At 45.5% G+C, this 27,318-nt stretch overlaps 1 protein-coding gene across 1 annotated transcript in view; it reads left to right on the forward strand.

The window, feature by feature from the left end:
• Rybp (RING1 and YY1 binding protein) overlaps positions 1–27,318 on the forward strand; it is a 221,047-nt gene that overhangs the window by 126,031 nt on the left and 67,698 nt on the right. The window contains exons 2-3 of the mRNA XM_013010357.1: positions 22,823–22,892; positions 27,004–27,315. Coding sequence (XP_012865811.1) covers positions 22,823–22,892; positions 27,004–27,315 — 382 coding nt within the window. The remainder of the gene's footprint in view (positions 1–22,822; positions 22,893–27,003; positions 27,316–27,318) is intronic.

Consider the following 27,318-nt stretch of genomic DNA (forward strand, 5'->3'; position numbering starts at 1 on the left):
TCTGTGAACTTGGTCTTTCTGGAATCCAGGTCTGATCAAAGAGCACAGATTCAAAGTTGGGGGGCATTTTGTTAATCCCCAGCAAAAGCATCTTTTCAGTAGGCTCTTACAGCTATGCTACAGTTGTCGGGACCATTATTTCTTCTTTCTCCCTGAGTATGAAAGTAGCCAACTGTCAGCTACACATAAAATCATTTTTGACATTTGTGCATCAGTGTCATCTCCTGGGATCTATTATTACCCCATGCTGCAGATGAAATAATGAAGGCTCAGAAAGATTCAGTGACTTGCTCAATATCCCAACATAAGAAGGTCAGCTGGGCCCTGGTGGCTCATGCCTGGACCTGAGATCTAAAAATCATGGTTTGAAGCCAGCCTAGACAGTAAAGTCCATGAGACTCTTACCTCCAATTAACCAGAAAACTGGGAGTAGATCTGTGACTTCAAGTGGTAGAGCACTAGCTTTGAGCACAAAAGCTCAGAGACAGCTCCCAGACTCTGAGTTTAAGTCCCACAACAGACACACAGAAAGAAAGAGAGAGAGAGTAAGAGAGGGAGAGAAGGAGGGAGGGAGAGAGAAAGAAAGAGAGAGCAGGAGGGAGAGAAAGAAAGAAAAATTAAGGAAGAAAAAAAAGAGAAAAGAAAGAAGGAAAGAAACTCCTGCAAGACTAGGGCTAGGAACTAAGTCCCTGTGTGTGGTACATTGCCACCAAGTCTCAGAGACATTCTTTGCCTCTTGTCTTGCAGGGCAAATGTGGATTAAAGGCTGCTGTAGTATAGGAAGAGAAATCTCATTTTTTTAAACCTTTAAATTCTTTTTATTGCACAGTTGACCTATCATCACTCATTATGGAAAGGCTACAAAATAGAAATAATTAAGGAGGAGAATGAAAAAAAGAAAAAGGAGAGAAGAATAAACATTCCTTTATAATTCTACCATCCCAATCTACCACTGTTAATATCTTACTGTATTCCCCTAAGAACAAAGGAAATGGATTTAAAATGCATTACATTTACAGCATCTCTAGGGCAAACTCTGGAGGAAATCCCATCCAATCAGCTTCCCCTGCAGGGAGGAAGGCTGTGAAACAGGACCTTGTGTGTGCCACGGGCTGTGTGTGTGAGTGCACATATGTGCATGTGTACACATGTGAACACGTATGTCCACGCACGCGTCCACCAGTGCTTCCTCAGATGGAGAAAGGCTTGGCACACCAGCAGTTGCTAAGTTGGCAGAGAATTGATGATAACCTCAGTAGAGTGTTTTTTTCAAGTGAGAGGCTGGGCAGCAATGTTCCCGGGTGACAGAAATGGCTTGCCCTCCAGTTCAGTTCAAGTTCCTCTGGGCGGAGGAAGGTTGATTATGTTGAATTCAATCTGTTTGACCTTATACACTGCCTGCTGAGCTGGGGTCTCCGTGTGCTCCCAGGGCTCCCCAAGCCTCCTTTCATGATATATATATATTTCTTGTTCACGAACTGACTTCTTTGTCACAAGCAATCCTGCCACTCCCCCGACCTGAGACCAGCCAGAGCGGGGACTCATCTGCCTTCTTCCCAGAGTTCACCACTCGGCACTTGCCCCTGTGCCTGGCAGTCTGGAGTGGTCAAAACGAGTTAAAATGAACTGTACCTAGCCACAAGATCAGTGCTAAGAGCACTCTCAGTTTTTGTCTAGAAGGACCCAAACTCTGCTTCAGGGAGGTAGGCAGGGTTCCAAAAGGATCTTCTCTGTTATTCATGTGAAACTCTGAGCCTCCAAAGTCAGGCTGCCACCACTTGGGACAAAAGGGCCAGATTCACGTTTTAATTTTTACTTCCAAGAAATGCAAGAACTATTGCAAGGTGTTGAGCACCTGTTTTGTCTTGAACTATAGAGATGGAAGGAAATTTGTGGGGCTTCATCCTTCTCCCTCCATTCTGGCTTCAATGTATCTGGGAGACCCTGAGGTAGGGTTACACACTTTAGATGAACCAAGAATCTGCACTCCAGCTGTGTGAGCTGGGGGAGTTGTAGTGATGCCTCCACACCTGTTTCTTGATCTGTCTAATGGGAATATACAACTTGCCAGGTGATAGTGCTCCAGTGAGATGAGAGAGAGAGAGAGAGAGAGAGAGAGAGAGAGATTGCAATGTGTTGACACATTGCCCCTAGACACGCATTGTACTGCTCCCTGGGAATGTCTCCCTTCGCCCTGACTCCTGTAGATGTACTAGGCATTGGTCACTCTACCCAAGGATGCCTCTCACTGAACAGCACAGAACCACCGTGAGGTTGGAACAGGCAAGAACACAATTCCAGGCAGGTAGAAGGCCTGTCACCCTCTGGGCAGGGACACCTAAGGACATGCCTCCAGCAAGTCAGGGCTGAAAAGAATGTCTGGGTCCTGAAGGGTGATGTGCATTCTGCACTAGGGACCTCCTTCTTCAGGGTGGGTGGGGCACAGGAACTGTAGAGGAAGAATTAGCAGGGGAAGGAGGAAGAAGGGGAAAAGCTGAAATTGTGAGTAGGCCAGGGTCTCAGATGACAAATCCAAGGACCCAGGTAATACAAAATGGATGAAGTTTGTCCCCTGTGGCTTCTCTGCCAATCTCCAGCTTGCCTACAACTTTTCTCCTTGCTTTGCTGGCATCTTTCTTATTAGAGGCTTTTGGTACTTGAGACTCTTTACTCTGACAAAGTCTTTCCCCCTCAAGACTTAGCTGCTAGCACGTCAAGAGTGTCTAATTCCCAAACCTAATACTCTTTCAGTCAGATTCACTTTGTGACAACTTAACATTTTCGGGCTGTAGGACTGCAGACATTATTTCCATCTTTTCTCCTGGATAAGTGTCATTCAAGAATTAGATATATGAGCCAGGTGCCGATGGCTCATGCCTGTAATCCTACCTACTCAGGAAGCTGAGATCTGAGGATCGCGGTTCAAAGCCAGCCCGGGCAAGAAAGTCCATGAAACTCTTATCTCCAATAAACCACCAAAAAACTGGAATTGGCGCTGTAGCTCAAGTGGTAGAGCGCTAGCCTTGAGCTGAAGAGCTAAGGGATAGTGCTCAGGCCCAGAGTTCAAGCCCCACGACTGACAAAAAAAAAAATTAGATATATAATATTTCTGGTGGTGACCAATCCAAAAATCTCATAATGACTTGTGCAGCTTATGTGTATGTGTGTTTTCTTTCCTCTGCCCTGTCTCTGATTCCAGAAGCTTCCAACTCAGTGTTACCTATGTGTAGACCAGCAGTACTGATGGCACTGGATCTGCATTTCTCCAAGACTCTCCTACTTCATTCCTATTCACTTCCGGATTTGAGAACCACTTTTGAGAACTCTTCTTTCCCCTGGTTCCTTTTTCTGTCATTAATCCAGCCCTAAGGGCCTATGAATCGGTAGGCTGAGTGGAGCTTAATCTTAACATATAAGGCTTATGGAGTCCTAGTTATTAACATGTATAGTGTACTGGGAGAAAAGATTTCTGTCTCATTTTCTGACAGTTTTTCCTTTAAAAAAAAATTAAACTTCTGAAAACAGGAGGCTTATTAATGGAATCCTTTTTAGACTGGGCAGAAGAATCCAGTATGTTGAACTTCGACAGAGAAGATATGGCTTGATAAATGACCATCACTGGGTGGTGAAATGTATGGGGAAGCACTTACAAATGATTAAGTGGTGCACAAATGTCATGTATATTCCTAGGCTGCAGAAGCATAGAATGATATCTTTCATGAGCCCTCAAAACTTCGGTCAAACTGTTTCTTGAGAATATGACATGAAATTTAAAATTTTCCAAATATTCTTGTTAGAAGAGACCCCTGAAGGTGCTAGAATGGCAGTAGTCAACATGGCCTATCCATCAGAATCCCTGGAAAGCTTGATCTAAAAATATATAAACCTGGCCTCTGGCCCTGGATTCTGTCATGAGGTCTTGGGACTTACAGTTGATCATTCATATATATATTTGGTACCAGTAGTAGAGTTTGAATTAAGGGCCTAGGCATGTCCTTTAGCCTTTTCATACTGTAGCTCACTATAGCTCCACTTCTGGTTTTCTGGTGGTTAATTGGAGATAAGAGTCTCAAGGACTTTCCTGCCCCAGCTAAATCTGGACCACAGATCCTCAGATCTTAGCTTTCTGTGTAGCTAGGATTATAGGTGTGAGCCACTGGCACCTTCTAATACCTGTATATTGGTTTTGTGAAACACAGAGTAGAAAAAAAACAATCAAGCTGCCTGGAATATCATACCTATAGAGGTGTGAGATGCATAAACTGTGTTATTTCTCAGTCACTGAGTTGGGGTAATTTGTTATGGCAGCAATAGAAAACTAATATATATATATATATGATATTTATTGGTGGTTGGTTGTTTTTTTCAATATTTTCCTACTGAGCAGCATTGCAATGCAGATGTTTTGTGATGCTATTTATCACTTTCCACTTACCCTGCTAAAACAATCACTCACTATCTTTGAGCCTCTGCACATTTTAGATTTCAGGGTTGCCTGCATTATTTTTGAGATTCTTTGAGAAAGACACGCCTTCTTTGGGAAACTGGCATCTGGCTGGAGAAAGACTGAGTGCCTTCCACAGCACTAATCAATACTTACCATTAGGACAACAACTCCATGCAACAGTAAACTTTGACCTCTGTGCCCCAGAGCTGTCCCAAGATGCCAATTGATGCATAGGCAATATACATATCCCACGAACACAATAAGCCTTTCATGGACTTCCCTGAATTTAATTTTAGAAGCATTGGCAGTGGTAAAACAATGATGCTTATGTTGCAGCGTGCCAGGTTTGGAAAGGATGCCTGGATTAAAGTGATGGGCTTATGCTTTTTAAAGGATCTTTCCGAAGGACTCTGCACATGGAATATTGAGCGGATGTCCCTACATAATTTGGTGATAGTGGTGTAAAATGTCCCATAATCCAGTCAGAAAAAGGTCAAAGATCTAAAAACAAGAAGACGGTCACCCCGACCCTTAGAGATGAAAAGACAGGCCTAAAAGAACCTCAACTGTGTTTCTCTTTCATCTGCAACTTCTGGAATTCTATTTCCCCAGAGCATGTGTTTTCCAGGAATGTTAACCATCATCATCGTTAACCATCACACTGCTGCGTTCCCAGAACACAGTGCTGAAACCTCTGTTTCCCTGGATGAGTTCAAATGGACTCCATTGCCAATCAGCTGTTAGAATTCAAACCAAACGGTTAATCAGGCTATCAGGAGGTAGTTACCTTGATAAGGGGGAATCATATCTGAATAGCCTTTGGCAGCTTTTTAGATCTACTCAGTGGCCCACACACATCCTCCTAAGCAATCTGGAGACACTGATGACTCACGCAAAAGCAGGTCTAGAAGAAGATAAGATGCAGGAAACCCATTGAAAAAACCGGTAGCAGAATCTCCAAACAATGGAAAATCCTTGAGGAACCGAAGAAAGCATCCCCTCCATCTCTTTCCCTCTTCTCTCTGCAGCCATGCAGCTTCTCCTTGCTGTTTTCCTCTGCAATTTCCTGCATATTTAAGGCAGCAAACTCCCTCAGCTGTCAGTCTCCATCCCCTCCAGTTCTGTGCACTGGCTCTACGGGCACACTTCTTCCTGGGCCTGAATGCAAATCAACGCAATTCAAAATTCCCAGGAAAGAGTTTGATTGTTTTGGTATGACCACATGTCCAACTCTAGTCCAATCAGCTGTGCCTAGGATGAGTCAGGGGTCAAATGACAGGGTAGGCTGGCTTTTTCAGGTAGATGAGAAGGAAAGGATAGAAATGTGTAGAACATTTTCTGTACTGATAATAGCAGGTGACTCTGCTGCTGCTTTCCTACCATTGTGCAATTTTTTTTGGGGGGGGGGTCTGGTCATGGGGCCTGAACTCTGGGCCTGGGTGCTGTCCCTCAGCTCTTCAGCTCAAGGCTAGTGCTCTACCACTTGAGCCACAACGCCACTTCCAGCTTTTTTCTTTTTGCTTATGTGGTGCTAAGGAATCGAACCCAGGGCCTCTGGCATGCAAGGCAAGTGCTCTACCACTGAGCCACCTTCCCAGCCCCCATTGTGCAATTTTTTATGTCTGTCTTTAACCAGCATATTTTGCTGAATGCCTCACTCACAGAAAATGTGTAATTGTACATATACATACATATATATCATATATAATGTAGATATGATGGTGCTGGCAGCTCACACTTGTAATCCTACCTACTCAGGAGGCTGAGATCTGAAGATCGTGGTTTGAAGCCAGCTGGCTAGGGCAGTCTGTGAGATTCTTATCTCCAATTAACTACCACAAAGCCATAAATGGAGTCATGGCTTTAACTGGTAGATGTAGCCTTGAGCAAAAGAGCTCAGGGATAGCACCCAGGCCGAGTTCAAGCCTCAGGATTGGCACCAATGTGTGTGTGTGTGTGTGTGTGTGTGGTTGGTCATGCCTACTTTCAGTAGTGCTACTGGATGTTGAGACAAATAAAGGATCAAAGGTACTAATCACACACAAGTTCTTTTTTCTAGCACCGCATGGGTTAATAACAGCTATCTCTGATTGCCTAATTTCCTTGAGGCAAACATTATGTAAAGTGCTTTATACATGATTATCTCCTTTATCCACTGCAATAATCCTAGGAGGAAACTGGGCTCAGAGAAGTGCAGTAACTTAGCAAGGACACAGAGTTCCAAAGTACTGTTAGCAGGTCTAAGCCAGATGCTTAGCTCCCCTCCGGTAGAGCAGTAGTTTGTCCTTCCTTCCTCCAGCAATGTGAGGAGCTGTTGAATGAGGCTCAGAGGTGAGGCCGCAAGCAGATGAGAAGAGGTGTTGGCGAGGTCAGTGTCAATTTTGTGGAACTAAACAAAATTGTTCCATGCTAACAGTTTCTGAAAGCTTTTTGAACGTGGCCTTGGGCCTTTTCATGGTTCTGAGGTTTGCCTACAACTCCTCCAAATTGAATCTTTCCAGACTGAGCTGCATGATTTAAGTATTTCAACAACAAAACAGTTCTCAGAATTTCCCTTTTTGCTGGGTGAAAACATGTCCCCAGCTTTCTGCCTTGACTCACTGGAAAATATCCTGGACATCTTCAAGTAGAGCTGGTCAGGGCTGCCATTTTCTGTTGCATCTTCATGGTGAGGGCCAACGTCTAATGACCTCCACTCACTGGGTCACAGTCCCTGACCCACGGCTTGACCATGCATGGGAAGAGGTACCATGTTTTCATGGATGTCCTGTGATGCCCTGTGGGTGGGGGCAGCTTGGGATGGATATAGCATTGTTGCCTGTTTATAATGCTGTCCTGTTATGACTTTTCTCAGTAACAGTTCTCATCTCTACTTCAACCAGAAGAATCCAAGTGTAAGTCAATTCCCAAGGGAGAGAAAAGGCTTGTCATCGGTCTGTAGAACCTGCTTTCCATGTATTGGTAGGATAGTTTTCTCCCTGTCACACTCTCCCCACCCAGTTACAAGGAAGTGTAGGAAAGGTGAGGAAAATGAGGATGGCTCAGGGGCCTCCTACAATCTGGAGAGGTCAATGTTAACCCCAATGAAGGCTGGCTTGTCTTCCAGCCCTTTCTTTCTAATTAAACAAAGTCTTCCATCCATCCCAATGAGCTAGCTAGGTGCAGCAAATGGTTATAGAGTATTATTGGCCTTTTTTTTTTTTTTTGGTCACGGGGCTTGAACTCTGGGCTTGGGAGCGGTCCCTGAGCTTTTTAGCTCAAGGCTAGCGCTCTACCACTTGATTGAGCCACAGCACCATTTTCAGTTTTCGGGTGGTTTATTGGAGATAAGAGACTCATGAACTTTCCTGCTCTGGCTGGGTTTGAACCACAATCCTCAGAATTCAGCCTCCTGAGTAGCTAGGATTACAGGCCTGAGACACCAGCATCCGGCTGGCCTCTTTTTATTTCTAGGTACTATTAAAATATTTTTCCAATATGCTGCTGTGGTTTTAATTACATATGCATGAAATATATTTGAGGTATATTTGGAATATATCCTTTGGAATATATTTGGAACAGAACTACAATTTAAAGAAAAAGATTGTGAGTTTCCAAATCTTTTTTTTTTCTTTGACACCAGGGTTTGAATTCAGAACCTTACACTCTTGCTTAGTTTGTTGTTGTTGTTTTTTCTTTTTTTTTAATTCAAGGCTGGCACTCTGCCATACCCCTAGTTCAAGTTTCCCACTTTTTCCTCTTGCCTCTATTGTTAAGTGTTGAGTGGATATCCCGTATATCAATACTTACATGCCAATGTTTGTAGGACATACTTAGGCAGTCATGGTTAGTAATTAAAAACAGTCATTCGGAGCCAGGCATGGTGGTCTACCGTGTAATCCTGGCATTCAGGAGCTAAGGCAGAAGGATCATAAGTTCAAGGCCTGCCTGAGCAAAAAGAAAAAAAAAAATCAGAACCAATCATTCTGAAGGGACAGATCTGAGGTTAGGTTCAAGTCTCATCTCTGACATTGGCTGGCTATGTTGATCTCCTTCCGCAAACTGCTTATACTCTCTCAGCATCATTTTCCTCCTGTGTGAATTGGCTAACAGAAGGTTCTTCGTGACCTCCTTGGGAGGGTCAGTGAGCTGATGCCTCCGGAATGCACAGCACGGCGCCACCATCATCACTTGCGCCCGGAAGTGCCAGTTGTCTCCTTGTTCTCAAGTGATGAACCTCAATTCTTTGTTGTTGTTGTTGGTGGTGGTCTTGGGGCTTGAACTCTGGGTCTGGGCGCTGACCCTCAGCTCTTCAGCTCAAGGTTAGCGCTCTACCAGTTAAACTACAGCACCACTTCTGGCTTTTACTGTTTATGTGGTGCTGAGGAATTGAACCCAGGGCCTCATGCATGCAAGGCAAGCACTCTACTACAGAGCCACCTTCCCAGCCTGAACCTCAGTTCTTGACAGGGAGTTTACTTTGTCATCTTTGGTTGCAGGTCTCCCCTGTCCTCAGTATGAACCCCTCAGATTTGTTCATTATCCCCAGATCTTGTCTACTCAGCTGCTGCAACAGGGGGAGCTCCGAGTTCCCATGGTGTGCACGGATCATGTGAGCACACCGAACAATCTTGTTCCCCGTCCCAGGAGCCCAGTGCAGGACTAGTGAGCTTGTTTAAACAAAGGTGCCGAAATGCTAGGATGGACTGACTCTTGCATTCGCTTTAGTCGCAGATTTATCTGGGAAGCTGAAAAGCTGGAAACACAGGACCCTGACGAAGAGTGTGTGTGCCTGGAAGCCACTTTCTCTATTCCTACACACAACTGTTTCTCCCTCCACAGTAAAACACATCGCAGGGACCTCTTTTTATTATTTCTTTAATTATTTTTGAGTGTGTGTGCCAGTCCTGGAGCTTGAGCTCAGCCTGGGTCCTGTCTCTGAGCTATAACACTCTACCACTGGAGCCACAACTCCACTTCTGTTTTTTTTGTGGTTTGTTGTTTTGTTTTGTTTTGTTTTTGGTGGTTAGTTGGAATTAAGAATCTCACAGACTTCCCTGCCTGGGCTGGCTAGGAATCTCCATCCTCAACTCCTAGCCTCCTGAGTAGCTGGGATTACAGGTATGAGGGAGCCAAGAGTCATTCAGCCCTCTTGTTATTTAAATGGGTAGTTGTAGTCCTGATGTACATACACCGTAGTGTTGAAGTAGCTGGTGGGAGGGTGGTTTGGGAGGGGGAAGGATGTAATGACTGGGAGATTTTGAGCAAGTTATTGATTTGCAATTTTCTCCTCTATCACATGGAAGTATTAGCAGTATCTTTCTGCCTTGGAGTTTTAGGATTATCATTTAGGATAAACAGAAAGTGCCTGATGTGTAGTAGGCACGTTAGCACCAGCAGAAGCATCTGAATTACTGTTCACCTCTTGGTATTACTGAATATTAAGACATCGGATCTGTCAATGATCAGTCCACTGCCCACAGTGGGTTTACAACACAGTATGTTTCTCATCTGAATATAAACTATAGAAGCCAAGTGTTCTGTTCACAGCTCTGTGAGGGCTCTGTCATTCAGCAGGGCCCCCGCTGTACTCCCTGTGGTTTGTGAAAGGACAGTTTCCTTTGGCAGACACTGTGGGTGGTCATTCTGATGGCTGAGGCCTCCTTCTTCCTTGTGGATAGAACACCAGTTTTGTTCTGGCAGCTATGTGCCCAGCTCGGGGTTCAATCATGATCTGTGCAAGCCATTTACGATGATCTCATTTCACTTTACCCAAATTGGTGTAGGGGAGGATATAAGACTGAGTTCTGGCCAATGCAACATGAGAAGAAGGACCACAATATAAGAGAGAGGAGCATGAGACATGCCTCCTTTTGGTACCTGCCCTCTTCCTCCCTGCTTCAAGGACTGACATGAATGTAAGAAGGATGTGATGCTTGGCACTACAGCTGCTCTTTTGTGATCATGAGAATAAGGACAAAAAGCCAAATATGTTTAAGATGGCAGAACAGAAAACGAAGAAAGAGCCCAGATTCTTCAAGATATTCCAAAACCGCCAAATCAGCTCTGAGGCTGCTTGTCTCCAGACTTTCTATTTAGTGTACCATAACTATCCTTATGCTTTGGGCTATTGTTAATCTGCTTTTCTGCTACCTAATTGGTATACTCATTTTCTGTTTGCCAAGCCTGGAAAATGACTGCTATTCAAATTCTGCCTAGTTATAAAGACATTCTGTTCCCATTTTCTTCCTGTACATTTGGGTAATCAAGTGTCTTTAAATAAATTCCACCCTCACCATTGTGGTGAAACTGCTTTTGAAAAGGTCACCGATGGCCTCTTGATTGACACGTCCAACAGCTTTATCGAATTTTGCATCTAGGTTACCCTCTGCTCTGCTGGACAGCTTAAGCAACTCCTTCCCTTCACCCTCTTCCCCTACCCCATCCTCCTCCTCTCCTTCCTAGATTCCTTTTGTGTGTACGTATGCCAATCCTGGTATTAAACTCAGAGCCTGGGTGATATTCCTGAGCGTTTGTGCTCAAAACTAGCACTTTACCACTTGAGACAGCTACACTTGCAGCTCTCTGGGGTTTTTAATTGAAGATAAGAGTCTCACAGATTTTCCTGCCCAGGCTAGCTTCAAATTGTGATTCTCAGATCTCAGCAGCCTGAGTAGTTAGGATTGCAGGAGTGAGCCACTGGTGCCTGGTTTATCTCCTTTATTTTTGTCTGTGATGCTGCAGACAGAACCTTGGATCTTGAGCATGTTAGACAAGCAAGCTACAATTAAGTACTTGCCCAGTGCCACAGAGCTCTAGGTTGTCTGGACTGACCTCAAAGCCTCAGTCTCCTGAGTGACAGGGTAAAAGGTACACCATGGAACCTGGCTCCCATGTTCTCATTTTTGTTTTTTTTCAGAGCCAGACAATCGCTTATTTATTAGACAGGATTAGGTCATTTAAGGAGTGAAAACAGATTAAAAAAATATGTGTTTAGTTTGGTTTTACAAATAACACAACTCAACCCATCGTGGAAACAGGCCACCACACAACCAGAAAGATACTTGGCATGACATTCAAAATTCAGCTACAATGCTTAGGAAACAATTATAGGGAGTTACAAAGCATACTAGTCTCCAGTTCGCCCACCTGCATTTTGTGCAGCTGGGTCATTAACTTATAGTCGTATTTGGCTGGTTCTCTGGTTATTAAGCAATGTGTCTTCCTGTATTTTAGAGAATTTTGATTGGTACATACTGCTGAAGGTCAATGAAATCACAGTCCACTGCAGACTTAACTAGCTCATGGGGCTTGAACTCAGGGCCTAGATGCTGTCCCTGAGCTTTTTCACTAAAGGCTATAGCACTCTATCACTTGAGCCACTGGGCCACTTCTGGTTTCTCTGGTGGTTACTTCAAGATAAGAGTTTCACGGACTTTCCAGCCGGGGCTGGCTTCAAACTGTGATCCTCAGATCTCTCCTGCTACTTTCATGTCTAAGACTGTGGCTACTACTGACTCTCTCTTACCCACCCATATTTCCAAGACAGATTTCTTCAGTTCCAACTCCATGTTTCTGTGGTCAGGACCTGTGGCTATCCCCACAGGACCATCAACACAATAATGCCCAAACTGAACTATATCTCTTTCAAATAAAACAGCAAAAGAATAAAAATCAAACATTATCCTCTTAATTTTCCCTTTCTCACTGCACTGGTTGCATTCTAACATACTAGTTGACCTATTATTCATTTGTTTCTTGTTTATTTCATTCCTGTTAGCCTGAAGCTAAGAACCAAAGTCTTCCTAACTCCTTTTCTCCTAGCATCCAATTAAGCACGGAGTCAAAAATGTCCCTATTCTCACAGGTGCTGGTGGCTCATTACTACAATTCTAGCTACTCAGGAGGCTGAGATCTGAGGACTGCAGTTCAAAGCCATCTCTGGTAGAAAAGTCCGTAAGTCTCTTATCTCCAATGAACCACTGAAAAACTGGACGTGGAGCTGTGGCTCAAGAGGCAAGAGCCAGGTTTGAGCAAAAAAAAAAAAACTAAAGGAAAAAGGGCCCAGGTTCTGAATTCAAGCCCTAGTACACACACACACACACACACACACACACACACACACACACACACACACACACAAACACACACAGTCTGTTACAGTTTCCCCCTGGTCAGTTCCACGGTCTCCATTGATCATTTCTCCACCACCAAAAGCTTTCACTTTCTTCTAGTCTCTCCTCTTTTCAACCATCTGTATTGCTGTTAGAGTGAAATTGCTAAAATAAAGTAGAATCATACCATTGGCTCTTATGTCCATGTGGATAGCTGTTTGTGTATGAGAATGGATGTGGGAATGACATTAGCTGTTACACTCTCCAAAACAAGCGCACACTTTATGTCCCATGAAGACTGGTGTCTGTTTTTCTCTCTCACTGCCTAGTCACCCTCTGTCCTTGCATCCAAGGCTCAGGATCAGATGCCAGGCGTCACATCCAGCAGTCTGACCCCTAGCATCCTCCAGTCTCATCAGATTGTGCTGCTTTCCTGAAGTATTTCCTGGTGCTCATTTGAGACCTGAGTTTCTTAAGCTAGAAGCTACTGAGCTTTAGGGCTGGATAGTTTTTGGCTGTGGAGGTCGACCTGTATCTGGCAGATAGATTAATTCGCATCTCTAGTCTCTGTCTACATGATGCCAGCAGCACCTGCCTCCTCCACTTGAGACAGCCAGAAGTGTCTCTCTTGCCAAATGTTTCATGGTGAGCAAAATGGCTTCTCACTGAGAACTACTGAACTAGATGGAGTCCTCTTCTCATCCTTGGCCATACTACTTGAGGCACATTTTAGAAGTGGCTACTCAGATCACCTCTTCTGCCTCCACAGATAACAGGGCATCTCCCAGGGCCTGGTGCCCAATAGCCATCCAGTCTAGCTTCACAAAAGAGTAGGCTGGGGGCCAGCAGCTTAAGCCTGTAATCCTAGCTACTCAGGAGGCTGAGACCTGAGGATCATGGTTTGAAGACAACCCAGGCAAGAAGTCTATGAGATTCCTATCTCTAATTAACCACCATAAAGCTGGAAATGAAGCATTGGCTCAAGTGGTAGGATGGCAACACACACACACACACACACACACACACAAACACACACACACACACACACACATGTGGGCTTCAAGTGGGGAGTGAGAGAATGAACCTGACCATCATCTCTAATACCCAGTGCAGTACTGAGCATGGTGCGCACTACATATGCAATGAACAAAATCATCAAATGCTCCCATTCAAGACACTTCTTTCTTTTGGCAACTTTTCTTATGTATCCTAGTTAAGGTTTTTAAATCTCATTACTTCATAATAAGTTGCACATGACTCTATTCCTCCAGCACTTGGCACATCAATCAATGTTAGTCAAGTCAATATATTAATAAACATTTATGGGAGAAAAATCATACTCTGTCCATCTCAAGGCCTTTTTTTTCCCTCCTAGAATGAAAAGAATTAGGTCCAGCTCTGTATTCTGGAATCTCATGGTCTAATTTGTCTCTGTACTGCTATATCTTTCTGTGGTTGCTCAACACAACCAACGTACTGAGAGAGAGAGAGAGAGAGAGAGAGAGAGGTTAGCAGCAGAGCTGCTGAGAGTTAGAAGTCACTCCTACTTCAATGCATCATTTTGCTCTGCTCTTCCCTATACCCCAGCCAAGGGAACAGAATGGAAGTGGTCTTAAGCACCAGGCTGCCCCTTGCTACCCTCTCCCAGAGATGAGAGACATCTCCAGCACACCCACACCCACAGCCTGATGAGCTGCAATGGAAGAGCCTACTTGTAGACTCCACTGTAACAGGAAGCTGAAAGAGCATTTGAGTCCACAAACATTGAAACAAGGAAATCCACCTGCCTGTGAGAGGAGTCCAGGGCTCACAGAAGAGCTGGGTCACTTTATCCACAGTAGGCACTTGATAGGCATCCCTTATTCACAGCAGCCTGGGAGAGAAGATGCTGAAGTTAATAATTATACATGGCATCCACCCCTCTGCATAAGAAACAGCCTGGGGACCCTGTGTTTGGTTTGAGATCAACTCCCTTTTAAATAGCCAGGCCAGGTGCAGACACACATTCTAGACCTTTGAACTCTGCACGTTGCAATCCAGATGTTCAGCAAAGGTGATGAACTTGGGTCACTGACAGTTGGAGACTGTGTACTACTGTCTTCTAGTATCTTCCACAGGGAGCCCTGGACAGTAGACCTGGCCCCAAGCCCACTTTCTTCACCAGAGTCAGGAAACAGTAGCAGCTGCAGTTGTTGCTAAGGATGAGGGATCATGCACTGGGGAGTTGAGAGCATTGGGAGGGGGAACTGGGTAGTAGGAAGGAGGTCGTGAAATTGACCTTGCTTAGACTCTGCCCCCATTTGCTTTACCTAGAGACCTTCTGCAAGGAAAAATATTAGGCTTTTAATGACAGCCCTGACAAACAGGATCCATATGACCAAACCAATCTTAAAAAGCAACTGATATTTGGCCTCCAATATGCACACAGAGCAAGGAGTTCAAACTTTTGGAGTTAAATGCCAAGCACCTATGTTGTTTGCATTTCGTTGGATTTTTTTTCCACTCTCTGCAAACCATGCTATCTATCTATCTATCTTTCCACTTTGTGATAAAATGCTAGCGTAAACAGAAACCCTCCAAAAGGTGTACTAGATTTCTAAGGAAAGTAAACAAACACCTTTGCTTTAGCTATATAAAAAAAAGAATTAAAAAATGGAGAAGAAGGGCCATTTCAATCACAGCTTATGGAATCCTACTGTTAACTGCTCTCCAAGTGAGTATATTTCTGAGGCAGGATTTAAATGGGACTTTTTGGGAAAGAAGCTGCTCCTAAGCAGGGAAAGCACTCTACTGTTGTTGGCAGCCAGGCACTTTGGATTTGAGCCCTGACTTGAGTCCCCTGCTTCCTGGGCCCTCTGTTGCAACCCTCAGCCGCTGGAGTTCTGGTCCAGGAGAGGAAGGAAACCAAGGATGTGAGTGATTGATCCCAGGTTCCATGGCTATGAGGCGTCAGAATGTCAAGCCCTCAGGTAGCTCGAGGGGAGCTCTTTCCTTAAATACAAGAGTTCTCCATGTTTGGCTTTTTCTTCCCTCTGCGGTGTCTCTACAGGTGGCTTACACAGAGAGCTTGTCTGCAGTTAACTTCTGCCTGTATCTTCCCAAATCTGCCCTCTCATCCTTGTTTCCACCTGTTTCTAAGACATCTCAATTTGCACGTGCCAAAGTTACTTTGTAGAGTCAAGAGAGCAGACTCCCAGACGTCTTCTACCTCTTCCCTGAGAGCCGGCCCACCCAGTGATTACTGAAGGACCCCGTTCTGCCTATAAGACACACAAGAGAGGATTTCTGAGGACATCTAGTGAGAGTTTTTTTGTTTTCCTCCTAAAAAGACACATGAAAAAATGTTTTTTTTTCCTTTAAAGGCGTTGTAATATTAGGGTGGTGACAGCTATCTGCACTATGAGGAGAAACAGCCTTCGGTGAACATCAACAAAATGAGAAGAAAACTTGACCTTGGTTCGTTTGTTTGTAGTGCTAGGGGTTAAACCCGGAGCCTTTGTCGTATTAGGCGAATGCTCTATCAGAGAGCTGCACTCTCAGTCCTTATGTTATTGGGGCAGTGCTAGTAGCGTAGGCTAGCCTGGAACTCACAATCTTCCTACCTCTGCCTACTGAGTGCAGAGACTACAGGTGTGGGGCACCATGCCCAGCTAGAACTTGTATTCTCAATCACCAGCACATCAGAGACCTGGGATCTCATTTATGCTAAATAATACATTTCCTATTGTTAGTATAGTTTATGTTTTTAAAAATTCATTTTGTTATTAGTGTTACTATTGTCCTAGCGTTCTAAGTGAAACTCATAACCTTGCGTGTATGTATTTCATCACGCTAGGCAAACACTCTATCACTGAGCATTAACCAGATCTCCTTAATCAAATTTATCATCTGGACAACTCAACTCATTATCTCCTCCTCTATGCAGTCTCTCCTCCTGATTCAATCTCTGTTAATACCACCATGACGAACTCAGTCACCCACAGGAGAAGCTTCCTAACTCCTCCCTCTGCTTCACGTTAAAATTCAATCTTGACTTAAGTCCAGGAGATTTGACTATTGAAAAAACCTCTTTCCTTCCCTGTCCTTTCCAATTCTTTGCCCTTTTCACTGGTCTTCTGTCTTCTTTCTCAGCCTAACTCCAAGCCACTACCATCTAGATTCTTCCTGAAGAGATTTAAAAATTAAAACAAAACAATGTTCAAGATGAATCCTGCAACTTCCCTGACAAAATGAGTGAATGGCTCACCAGTGTGTACATGATGGAATTCACTAGTGTGTTTTGCACAATGCTTCCCCTATGTACCCAGCAAGTTCCAGCACACTGGGCCACCACACATAGCTGTTCCCTGATCCATCTGGCCATTCTTTGCTTGCCTCTGTCATAATTCTGCTAGTCCCTACATTCTCAGGCACTTTCTTTTACTTCTGTCCAACACAGCATAGAAGAATTTCAGGTGAGCCAAAGATAGCATCTTCTATCTCCTCTGGATTTCTGTTTTGAACCCTGGTCTTTCGCCCTTAGTGTTGTGAGGGTGTGTGGCAGGCTTCAGATATCTGTCCATCACAAGTTGCAAAGAGACGTCCCTGATTTTCTTCTTGGCAGTGTCTAATCCCAGGATGGTCATGCAAGATGGCTTTTAGCATCATCTGCACAGCTACTCAGGGCCCTGCTCCTGCTCTGGGGTCTTGTCCCCTTCCTGGGGTCCTGTTTGTGGGCAGGCATCTCCTGCCATCTGCCTTATGAGTTCTCCACCCTCCCTCCTCACCTCCCAGCACCTGGGAAAAAGACTCCTTCCCTTCCTTCTTCCCAGCTTCTGTCCAGTGTAGCCCTACATCCTTCCCTTCCCTGTGGGAATGTTGGAAGTTTAGAATTATGGAACATGAAAGGTAGGGGCTGGCAAGTTTTGTTTTGTTTTTCATTTGTTTGTTTGTTTTGCTTCTATTTCCTCCAGACAGAGACCTAAACAATATGCTGGGGAATATGAAACACTACCACCACCACCACCACCACCACCACCACACACACACACACACACACACACACACACACACCACAAAACAAAACAAAAGAACCAGGAACAAACCACTCACCTAGCCACCTGGCCACCCCAGCATTTCTTATCTCCTCACAAGCCCCATCTCTCCATGCCCCCTCTCTTCCCTCCCGCGTTCCGGCTGCCTAGGCCTACAAGTCTTGTGTCTTCTACTTCAGTATTTTCAGACACTTAATAGAGATCTTAGACTTCATAGGGATCTGTCAATCTTGAGACTAGAAGGACAAAAGAAAACCTGGGTGAATCCAGCCACCTGCCTATGTAGCTGTGTGAACTTGGGCAAGAAACTTCCCTTCTCTACTTTTCCATAGTAGGAATGCATATGGAGGAGGACGAGGGAGGGAGTGCAGGGTGCTTGCCAGAGGTGGGCATTTTTCCTATCCTGAGCCTTCTCATGCCTGGCTGATTTTGCCTTCTCTTCTGGTTCAAGCAGCTCCTACTCCTGTGCCAGGTGCTCCTACCACCTGCTAACCACGTCCCTGGGGAACTTTGCGCTCCTCCAGGTGGTCTCTCTTCTACCTCAGGTGAACAATTTTCAGGATTCTTTACCCAGATTTTGGTGGGTGATGACATACAAATACTGGAAGTTCTGGTTCTCTCCCTCCCCAAGCACCTATGTTGTTTGCATTTCGTTGGATTTTTTTTCCACTCTCTGCAACCATGCTATCTATCTATCTATCTTTCCACTTTGTGATAAAATGCTAGCGTAAACAGAAACCCTCCAAAAGGTGTACTAGATTTCTAAGGAAAGGAGGCCCTCAGCCCAGGTGACTTAGGGCTGATAACCCAGCCCAGTCTGTTTCTGAACCTATGACTCAGAAACACACACACACACACACACACACACACACACACACACACACACACACACACACACACTTCTCATTTATCCAAGAACACGATAACTGAGTCTCTCTCACAGTGCTATTGTTAAGAGCCCTGGAGTTGAAACACATGAAGTATGTCTGGTGTGGTGGTGCAAGCCTATCTTTCAACCCTTGGGAAGCTGAAACAGGAGTATCATGAGTTCAAAGCCAGTTTTGACACTCTGTCTCAAAAGAAAGAACAAAGAAAGAAAGAGAGAGAGAAAGAAAGAAGAAAGAAAGAAAGAAAGAAAGAAAGAAAGAAAGAGAAAGAAAGGAAGGAGGGAAGGAAGGAAGGAAGGGAAGGAAGGAGGGAGGGAGGGAAGGAAAGAAGAGAGAGAGAGAGAAAGAAAAAAGCTGGGCACAGTGGCTCACGCCTATAATCATAGCTGAGATCTGAGGATCCCAGCTTGAAGCCAGCTGGGACAGCAAAGTCCCTGGGAGACTCTCCATCTCCAATTAACCATTCAAAAACCAGAAGCGGAGCTGTGGCTCAAAGTGGAAGAGCACTAGTCTTGAGCAAAATCACTCAGGGACAGTGCCCAGGCCCTGAGTTCAAGCTTTGCAACTGACAAAAAAAAAAAAAAAAAGGAAAGAAAATAATGTAAAACACTTAACATGCTTAGCACTTGCCCAAGTAAACCCTACACCAGTGTGGGTTATTATTATCCTGGCACAGCCTCTCTTTAGCTACCCACAAATTCATGATGTGTACATTGGTTTGTCTGGACTGCCCCAACAAAATACCACAGCTCTGGGCTTAAATGAACTGAATTTTCTGGGGCTGGAAGTTCCAAATTGAGGTTCGGACCCAGTAACTTCTCCCAAGGCCCCTCTCCTTGAATTGTAGGTGGCATCTCTCTCTGTCCTCTCACACATGCTCCATTTTGATATCTGTATGTTATGTCCAAATGTTGTCTTTTCCTTCCTTCCTTCCTTCCTCCCTCCCTTCCCTCCCCTCCCTTCCTCCCTTCCCTCCCTCCCTTCCCTCCCTCCTTCCTTCCTTCTTTCCTTCCTTCCTTCCTCGGCCATAGGGCTTTAACTCAGAGCCTAGACATTTGTCCCAGAGGTTAATTTTGCTCAAGGCTAGAACTCTACCATTTTGTGCTACAGCTCCATTTCCGATTTTCTGGTGGTTAATTGGAGATAAGAGTCTCACAAATTTTCTTGACCAGGCTGGCTTTGAACCTAGATTCTCAGATCTCAGGCCTCTTTGAGTAGCTAGGATTATAGGCATGAGCCAGCAGTACCCAGTTTTCCAAATGTCTTCTTAAAGAGACACAAGGAAGGTTGGGCCCACTCTAGTGGTCTCATTAAGCTAATTGCCCCTTTAAGGATCCTATCTCTAATCCACTCATATTCTGACATCTTTACCATATGATTTTGAGTGGACCCAATTCAGGCCTTTGTAAGTTTACCCTGACATAGATATTCCTATTAGTGTGTGGCTTCTCCTCCTTATGGCCCAAACCCCCACAGCCACCATCCTCTGAATTACCAACATCTGAGGACACTGGCTCTGGAAGGGTATTGGACAAAGCCAAAAGTAATTCCTGCCAACCAGATTTTATACTCAGGTTTCAAAACTCTGCTTTTCTGGTGGCCAATTTCTTTCTAAGATTTTTTTGTTTGTTTTTTGGTTGGTCATGGGGCTTGAACTCTGGGTCTGAGTGCTGTTCCTGAACTCAAGGTGAGTGCTCTACCACTTGAGCCACAGTGCCACTTCTGGTGGTTAACTGGAGATAAGAGTCTCATGGACTTTCTTGCCCAGGCTAGCTTTGAACTGCAATCCTCAGATCTCAGTTTCCTGAGTAGCTAGGATTACAGGTGTGAGCCACCAGTGCCCAGCTCTTTCTAAGATATTACAAATGGAATTTCCCAGAAATTAACCATTCTGGTCCTCATTCATAAGAAGAGGGGGAGGAGTGTTGGCTCATGCTTGTAATCCCTTCTGCTCAGGAGGGAGAGATGGGAGTCATGGGCTTTTTCCTCTGAAGTAAACGAATGCTCTTGGCTCTAACTTTCTGTCTTCAAAATGTGATGACTGTGATTGAAAGGGTAGAAATGCTAGTTTGAAGGTGATATTGGGGAAGCAATTTCTTGGCTTAAGGCCCCCAGAAATCTGGTTGGATAAAGGGACGAGATCGTGCCATTCCCAGATTATGAAAGCAGGGCTGGTCCTGTAGCTGTCTTGGGGACATGTGCCTGATCTGTGTATCTCAGCCCCAACACAGAGCAGCTGATGAGTCTGCACTGGTCAACACTGACACTAACACAGACCCCACACACCCTGTGTGGGCCCAGAAATACCTTTCTGCTAAAAGGACCCCAGAATCCCCACTGCTGCCCTCCCTTCTTCAGTGACCCCAAACCCAGCTGGGTCTTTGAGAATGGTGTGTGTGTGTGTGTGTGTGTGTGTGTGTGTGTGTGTGTGTGTGTGTGTGTACTGGGGCTTAAAGTCAGAACTTCTATCTTTTTCACTCAAGGCTGATGGTACTCTACCATCTGAGCCACAGCTTCATTTCAGCTTTTCTTTCTCTTTTTTTTTTCTGTTTAATTGGAGAGAAGAGTCTCATACTTTCCTGCCCTGCCTGGCTTCAAATTGTGAGCTACAGATCTCAGCCTCCTGAATAGCTAGGATTACAGGTGGGAGACACTGGCACCTGGTCAGCCTTTTCTTTCATAGACTGTGTTCTTTTATATCATTTCAAAGAAGTCTTTGCTTTCCATTGCCACCAAGCTTTTCTCCTGTATTTTCTTTTCTTTTTTTTTGCCACTCATAGACCTTGAACTCAGAGCCTGGGTGCTGTCCCCAAGCCTCTGTGTGCTCAAGGCGAGCACTCTACCACTTGAGCCATAGCACCACTTCTGGCTTTTTCTGTTTATGTGGTACTGAGAGACTGAACCCAGGGCTTCATGCATGCTGGACAAGCACTCTACCACTAAGCTACATTTCCAGCCTCTCCCATATTTTTTTTCTAGCAGTTTCAAGTTGTACTCTTAGGTCTATGATCTAGTTTAATTGCTGTAAATGTCGTGAGATGTAACACAGACATATTTTGTCTTGTGCTTTATTTTTCTTTTCTTTTCCTTTCTCCTACTGTGCAAGAGCTGAAATTGCAACACACACACACATACACACACACACATACACCTCCACGTGCATAGGTAACATTGTGACTACTTGCAAAATCTGGGTAAGGTTCAACACAGAGGGTCAGTGAGTTCCACCTGACTCAGGGGTTGCTTCTTTAGAAGTTGACCCTATCACCTATTGGCATGCTCCAGATATCCTCCATGATAGCAGCACCTTCCCTGAGCCAGTCCTTCCGTGCACTGAGCTACATTCTTCTCCTTTTCCAAAACCACTCAAGGTGCTTCGTTGTTCCGAGAAATAATTTTCTCTCCCAAAGCACGTGGAAGGAATATTCTGCTCTGTGAAAGGAGAGGTGTGAGCTGTTAGCAATTAGGATCAAGATCTTAGCTTGCTAAGCCTCTGTCCTTCTAGAGTGACCTTTCCAGTTGCCCATGGCACTGTTTCTTCCTTCTTCCCTCCAGAAATTTCACTACAGCCATTGAGATCTTGGGAGCCAGCACTGCTTTGACAACCTGGTTATTTGGCTACTCAATATTTTTTGAAAGATAACCATCTATTATTGCTATCAGTCTCTTAAAGAATGGACACAAATCAGCCAAGCCTTCATGAAAAGGGAAAACAAAAATTCAAGTTCTAAAAAATAAAATGTTGTCTTAGCCCAGTGCAATCCTACTTAGAAGGCTGAGTTCTGAGGATTGAAGTTTGAAGCCAGCCTGGGCAAGGAAATCTGAGACTCCTCTCTCCAATAAACTACCAAAAGGCCAGATGTGGAGCTGTGGGTCAAGTGGTAGAGTGCTAACTTTGAGCAAAAAGAAACTCAGGAACAATGCCCATGCCCTGAGTTCAAGCCCCAAGACCAGCATCAAGGGAAAAAACGTCATTCTTGGGTTGGAGGCATGGCTGAGTTGGTAATGCATGAGCCAATGAATGAAAACGTCAGGTACCAAGGTCAAGTTCCAGTTTCAAATGAAAAGAAAAGTCAGCTGGGATGCTCTCACCTGTAATCCTAGCTACTCAGGAGGCTGAGATCTGAGGATCACAATTTGAAGCCAGCTGGGACAAGGAAGTCTGTGAGACTCTTATCTCCAACAAACTATTCAGAAGAATCCAGAAGTAGCGCCGTGGCTCAACTGGTAGAGTCCTAGCCTTGAGCAAAAGAGGCTCAGGGGCAGTGGCCAAGCCCTTAATTCAAGCCCCAGAACTGGCAAAAAAAAAAAAAAGTCATAGGAAAGTAGCTGTAAGCGTCTCCTGTATTCTCCTCATTGCAGATTGGGGCAAAGCTACAGCCTGGACCATGTTTTGAGGCTCCCATCATCAAGAATAATTTAGGTGGCAAGGGTAAGCCCTGAGGCGGCTTTTTCCTCTCACTGTCTATAGTACCTTCCTGTGGTTTTCCTAAGAGTCAAAGTCCTAGCCTAAGTGTTTAGGGTTCCAGCTAAGAAGTAGCAGTTGCAAACTTAAAGACAGGGGGGAGTTGATAACTTTGTAGAACTTCCCCTTGAGGTCTACCAGTGGCTTTCGGTTCTTTCGCGAGCCAAAGAAAGGGAAGAAACTTCCTCAGGCTGCCTCTCTCAGATCAACTCCCAGCCCAGGACATTTGAAGGGTCCTCCCACTGCCTCCCTTCTCTCTAGGGGTCTGCGTCTTGTAGCACTTCATTCAGTATGGCAGACCCACAGACTGTTCTAGATGGATGGATTCTCGGTGAATCCAGCAGTGGTTCCCATGAAATTCAGAATAAAGCTTTCCAGCCTGTCCTGGAGTACGGCAACTGACCACAGCCTGCTTTACCTGCCTCTTCAACCCTGCTCTGCCCCTTTCTACATCGTCTTTTCCTCCTTCACCACCTTCATCTTTTCAGGGAACTCTACTCACCTGCCCCTCAGCTGCATCATCACCTTTTGCTAGTACCCCAATACCCCGCATCCTGCATTTTGTCTTGCTTCATAGCAATAGTCATGATTGTAATCAATCATTTAGGTAAGGCCTGGTGCCGAAAGTAAATGTACACTCTGAAACATTGGGAATTAAGCCTGTCGTGTCTTTTCAATCTTCTAGTCTCAGAAATGGGCATAGCCTATAAGCCTAGCTACTCAGGTAGCAATGAGGATCAAGGTTCAAAGTCAGGTAAATCCTGGCAGGTAAATCCTCCAGACTCTATCTGCAAATAAGCAACAAAAAGTCAGAATTGGAGGCATGGCTCACATGGTAGATCACCAGCAATGAGTGAGGGAAAAAGCTGAAGGACAGCAAAAAGCATTGAGTTCAAACCCAATATTGGCACGTGCACACACGCGCACGCGCACGCACACACACACACACACACACACACTATTGCTAAATGTCAACTATTGTCCTCAACTCCTGCCACTGTTCCAGGCATTTGACAGGTAATAGCAGAGGGAGAGAGAAAAACCACCGTCAATTTCTGACATTATGGATGTTATATTCTACTGGTTTGATGATCTCCTAAACAAGGAAAGAGAACTTCGGGCATGTTGACAGTGGTAAATGTCAAAGGGGGAAAAAAAAAAGAAAAATAGAAAGGGACTCTTGAGGCATCAGGTTCTAATTATGAAGTTTTTAGACTCAGTCACCAAGAAAACCTCAATGAGAAGAATGTGACTTTTGAGTCAAGACTTGAAAGGAGTGAGGCAGCTGACAATGTGGATATCTGGAGAAAGAGCTTTGGGGCAGCAGCTAGTGCAAAAGCCCTGAGGCCCTGAAGGTAATAAATTGTTACAAGGAACAGTAAAGATGCCAGCAGGAGTACAGTGGACTAAATGAGAGGGAAAGAGTCAAACTGGTTTTAACCTGCCCTATACACTGATGAAATCAATGACATAAGCATTTCCTGGGGAGTGCTTCAACCTGGCATCTACACTGAAATCATGGGTTCCAAATAATTTTTAAGCAGAGGAACTATTCCTTCAAAGCAAATGACCTACAGTATTTCCCATCATGCTTGAGTTGAAATACCTCATCATAGAGTCAGGTGCCCTGGCGCATACACTACAGGAGTCCCCTCTGTTCCTACAACCCAATGGAGATTTTCCACATTTACCTCCAATACTTCAACAAAATTAGGGCCTCTCTAGTTGCAACCAGAGGATTATCTGTGGGCCTCCTAATGAGTTCTTAGAAATTAGCTCTTTATTTTCTTCCCTTAAAAATCATTTGTGTGTGCACGCGTGTGTGCGTGCACACGTGTGTGCATTGGTATTAGAGCTTGAACTCAAGGCCTGGACTCTGTCTCTTAGCTTTTTTTTGCTCAAGGTTGACACTCTACCAATTGAGATACAGCTCTTCTTCCAGCTTTTTTGAATTAATTGGAGATAAAAGTCTCAGAAACTTTTCTGCCCTAGATAGCTTTAAACCATGACCCTCAGATCTCAGCCTCCTGAGTAGCCTTAAAAAACTTTTTTTTTTTTTTGTCAGTCGTGGGGCTTGAACTCTGGGCCTGGGCGCTGTCCCTGAGCTCTCGGGGACACTTTACCACTGGAGCCACAGCACCACTTCCGGTTTTCTGGTGGTTAACTGTAGATAAGAGTCTCACAGACTTTCTTGCCCAGGTTGGCTATGAGCCTCGATCCTTAGATCTCAGCCTCCTGAGTAGCTAGGATTACGGGCATGAGCCACTGGTGCTTGGCCTTAAAAAACACTTAAAAAAAAGCCACACAATTAATTTTTTAAGGTACCAATGAACAAAGATACAAAAAGATGTACTGAAAACAGTCAGTGTCCTATGGGTAAATAAAGTGTGATGGAAATTATAGTGGGATCCTACACACTTCACCAAGCAAAGAAAAATGAACAATGGAACTAAGCAACAGTTGTGGACATAACACAAATATCATGTTGAGTAAAAAGTGCCAGCCAGACACAAGAGACACAATGTGACTTGTGGATATGCTGGTCATGAACAGGTAAAACTGATCTGGGGGCCTGGTGCCAGTGGCTCATGCCTGTAATCCTAGCTACTAAGGAGGCTGAGATCTGAGGATCATGGTTCAAAGACCAAAAAATAAAAATAAAAAACCTAATCTGGGCTGAGAAGTTGGGATGGTGATTACCTAGGGTGGCAGCCAGATGTGCTAAGGGTATGAAAATGTTGTGTACTATCCTGATGCTGTGGCTTATGCCTTAATCAGAGTTACTCAGGAGGCTGAGACCTGAGGATCACAGTTCAAAGCCAGTTCTGGTAGAAAAGCCCACAGATCTCAATTATATATATATATATATATATATATATATATATATATATCTGAGGACTCCTGCCATCCTGAGGCCACTCTCCCAGTAGGATTTTTTTTTTAATTTAAATCCAGCGCTAGGCATTTAACCCAAGGCCTCTTGCATGCTAGGCCAGCACTCTATCCTTGATTTATAGATCCTCCACCCCTTCAATACTCCTTTCTTTCAGTACCTTCACATTAGGGTCAGTGTCTCCGGAGTATGCCAGATAGACCCCAGAGACCAAGACTGCTGGCACCGAGCCAAGGCTGAAGTGTGAATTCCTTGGCTATCTCTGGGCCTCTCTTCCTCTAGGGCTCCACCTTCTCTCCTCTTCCTCCCTTTCAGCCTCCTTTCAGAGGAGGTTTCCGTGGCTGAGGCCTGGAAGGTTGCTGATTTCTTGCTAAACGGCATCGCTGGTCCTCCTCCTCCGTGCGCGCCTGCTCTGGAGAGGACATAATGTGCAGATCAAGCTTATCACTGTCACACTGGCTCCCTTTTATTCTCTCCTTTCTGATGGGGGGGCGGAGGGAGAGCGGGGAGAGGCCGGTATGGATCCCATGACTTCCTGCTCCCCGCCTTTCCAGCCTCCACGTTCTCCCCCCAAGTCTCTAGTCCGGGTTAGGCTTCCCTCCCAAGGGGCAGTGTGATAACAACCTAGTTAGCAATGGCTTGTTAACTGGGCCTGCATGCAGTCTTACTTCCCTGTGCCCCCACCCCCATTCCAGCATCACCCTGGGGGCCCTGCCCCTTCCTCCATCTGGGGTTCCAGCCCCACCCGGCCAGTGCCTTTGATCTGGGGTAGTGTCCCCTCAGCGCCCCAGGCACAGGGTCGGAGTCACGTTCAAGTCTGGCCACTGCAGGGCAGAAACTGAGCCCCCCCCCACCTTCAAGGATCTGCTAAGCTGGGGGCACTGGTACCCCAGCCAGGCCCAAACACTTCGTAAGTGCCAGCCCCCCCCCTCCACGTGCTTTCCACCCGTTGTGTGCCTGGATTTTCACGACCTCCATGGGAGGAGGGCCCAGTGGCCTCATTTCGGAGAGGAGGGAGCATCGGCACCGGGTTAGAATGCTGGCATGCGGACGCCAGGGTCTGAATAGCAACTTCTCGGGGGAAACGCCCTATTCAGGCTCTCGGGGAGTCGGAGCCCGAGCCCGGGCCCCGGAGCCCGGGGGTTCGGCCTCGGGGCGGTTAGTTGCACCACACCCTTCCCGCAGAGTTCCCTCCCGCGTCGGGGGGCCGGGCGTCCGTCCCGGGAGCCGGGACTTCGGGAGAGGCACGTACAAAGCTCCGCGTGGCAGAGGAGCACAAGTGCGCGGGGAGGGAGGATGCGGGCCAACGGAGGCCCTGTCGGCTCCCGGGGAATTGCAAGCCTCGAGGCGTCGCGGCTGTTGCAAGCCCCCACGGCGCGCGCAAACTGCGCGGAACTACTTCTCCGGGGCGGCTGCGGGGCCAGCGTCCCAGCCGCGGCTTCACGGGGGCGGCCGCAAAGGGCCCCAAGTCGGTTGCCAGCTCTCGGGCGCGGCCACGTG

This window comes from Dipodomys ordii, unplaced genomic scaffold (assembly GCF_000151885.1).
Source record: "Dipodomys ordii isolate 6190 unplaced genomic scaffold, Dord_2.0 Scaffold12, whole genome shotgun sequence".
Taxonomy (NCBI): domain Eukaryota; kingdom Metazoa; phylum Chordata; class Mammalia; order Rodentia; family Heteromyidae; genus Dipodomys; species Dipodomys ordii.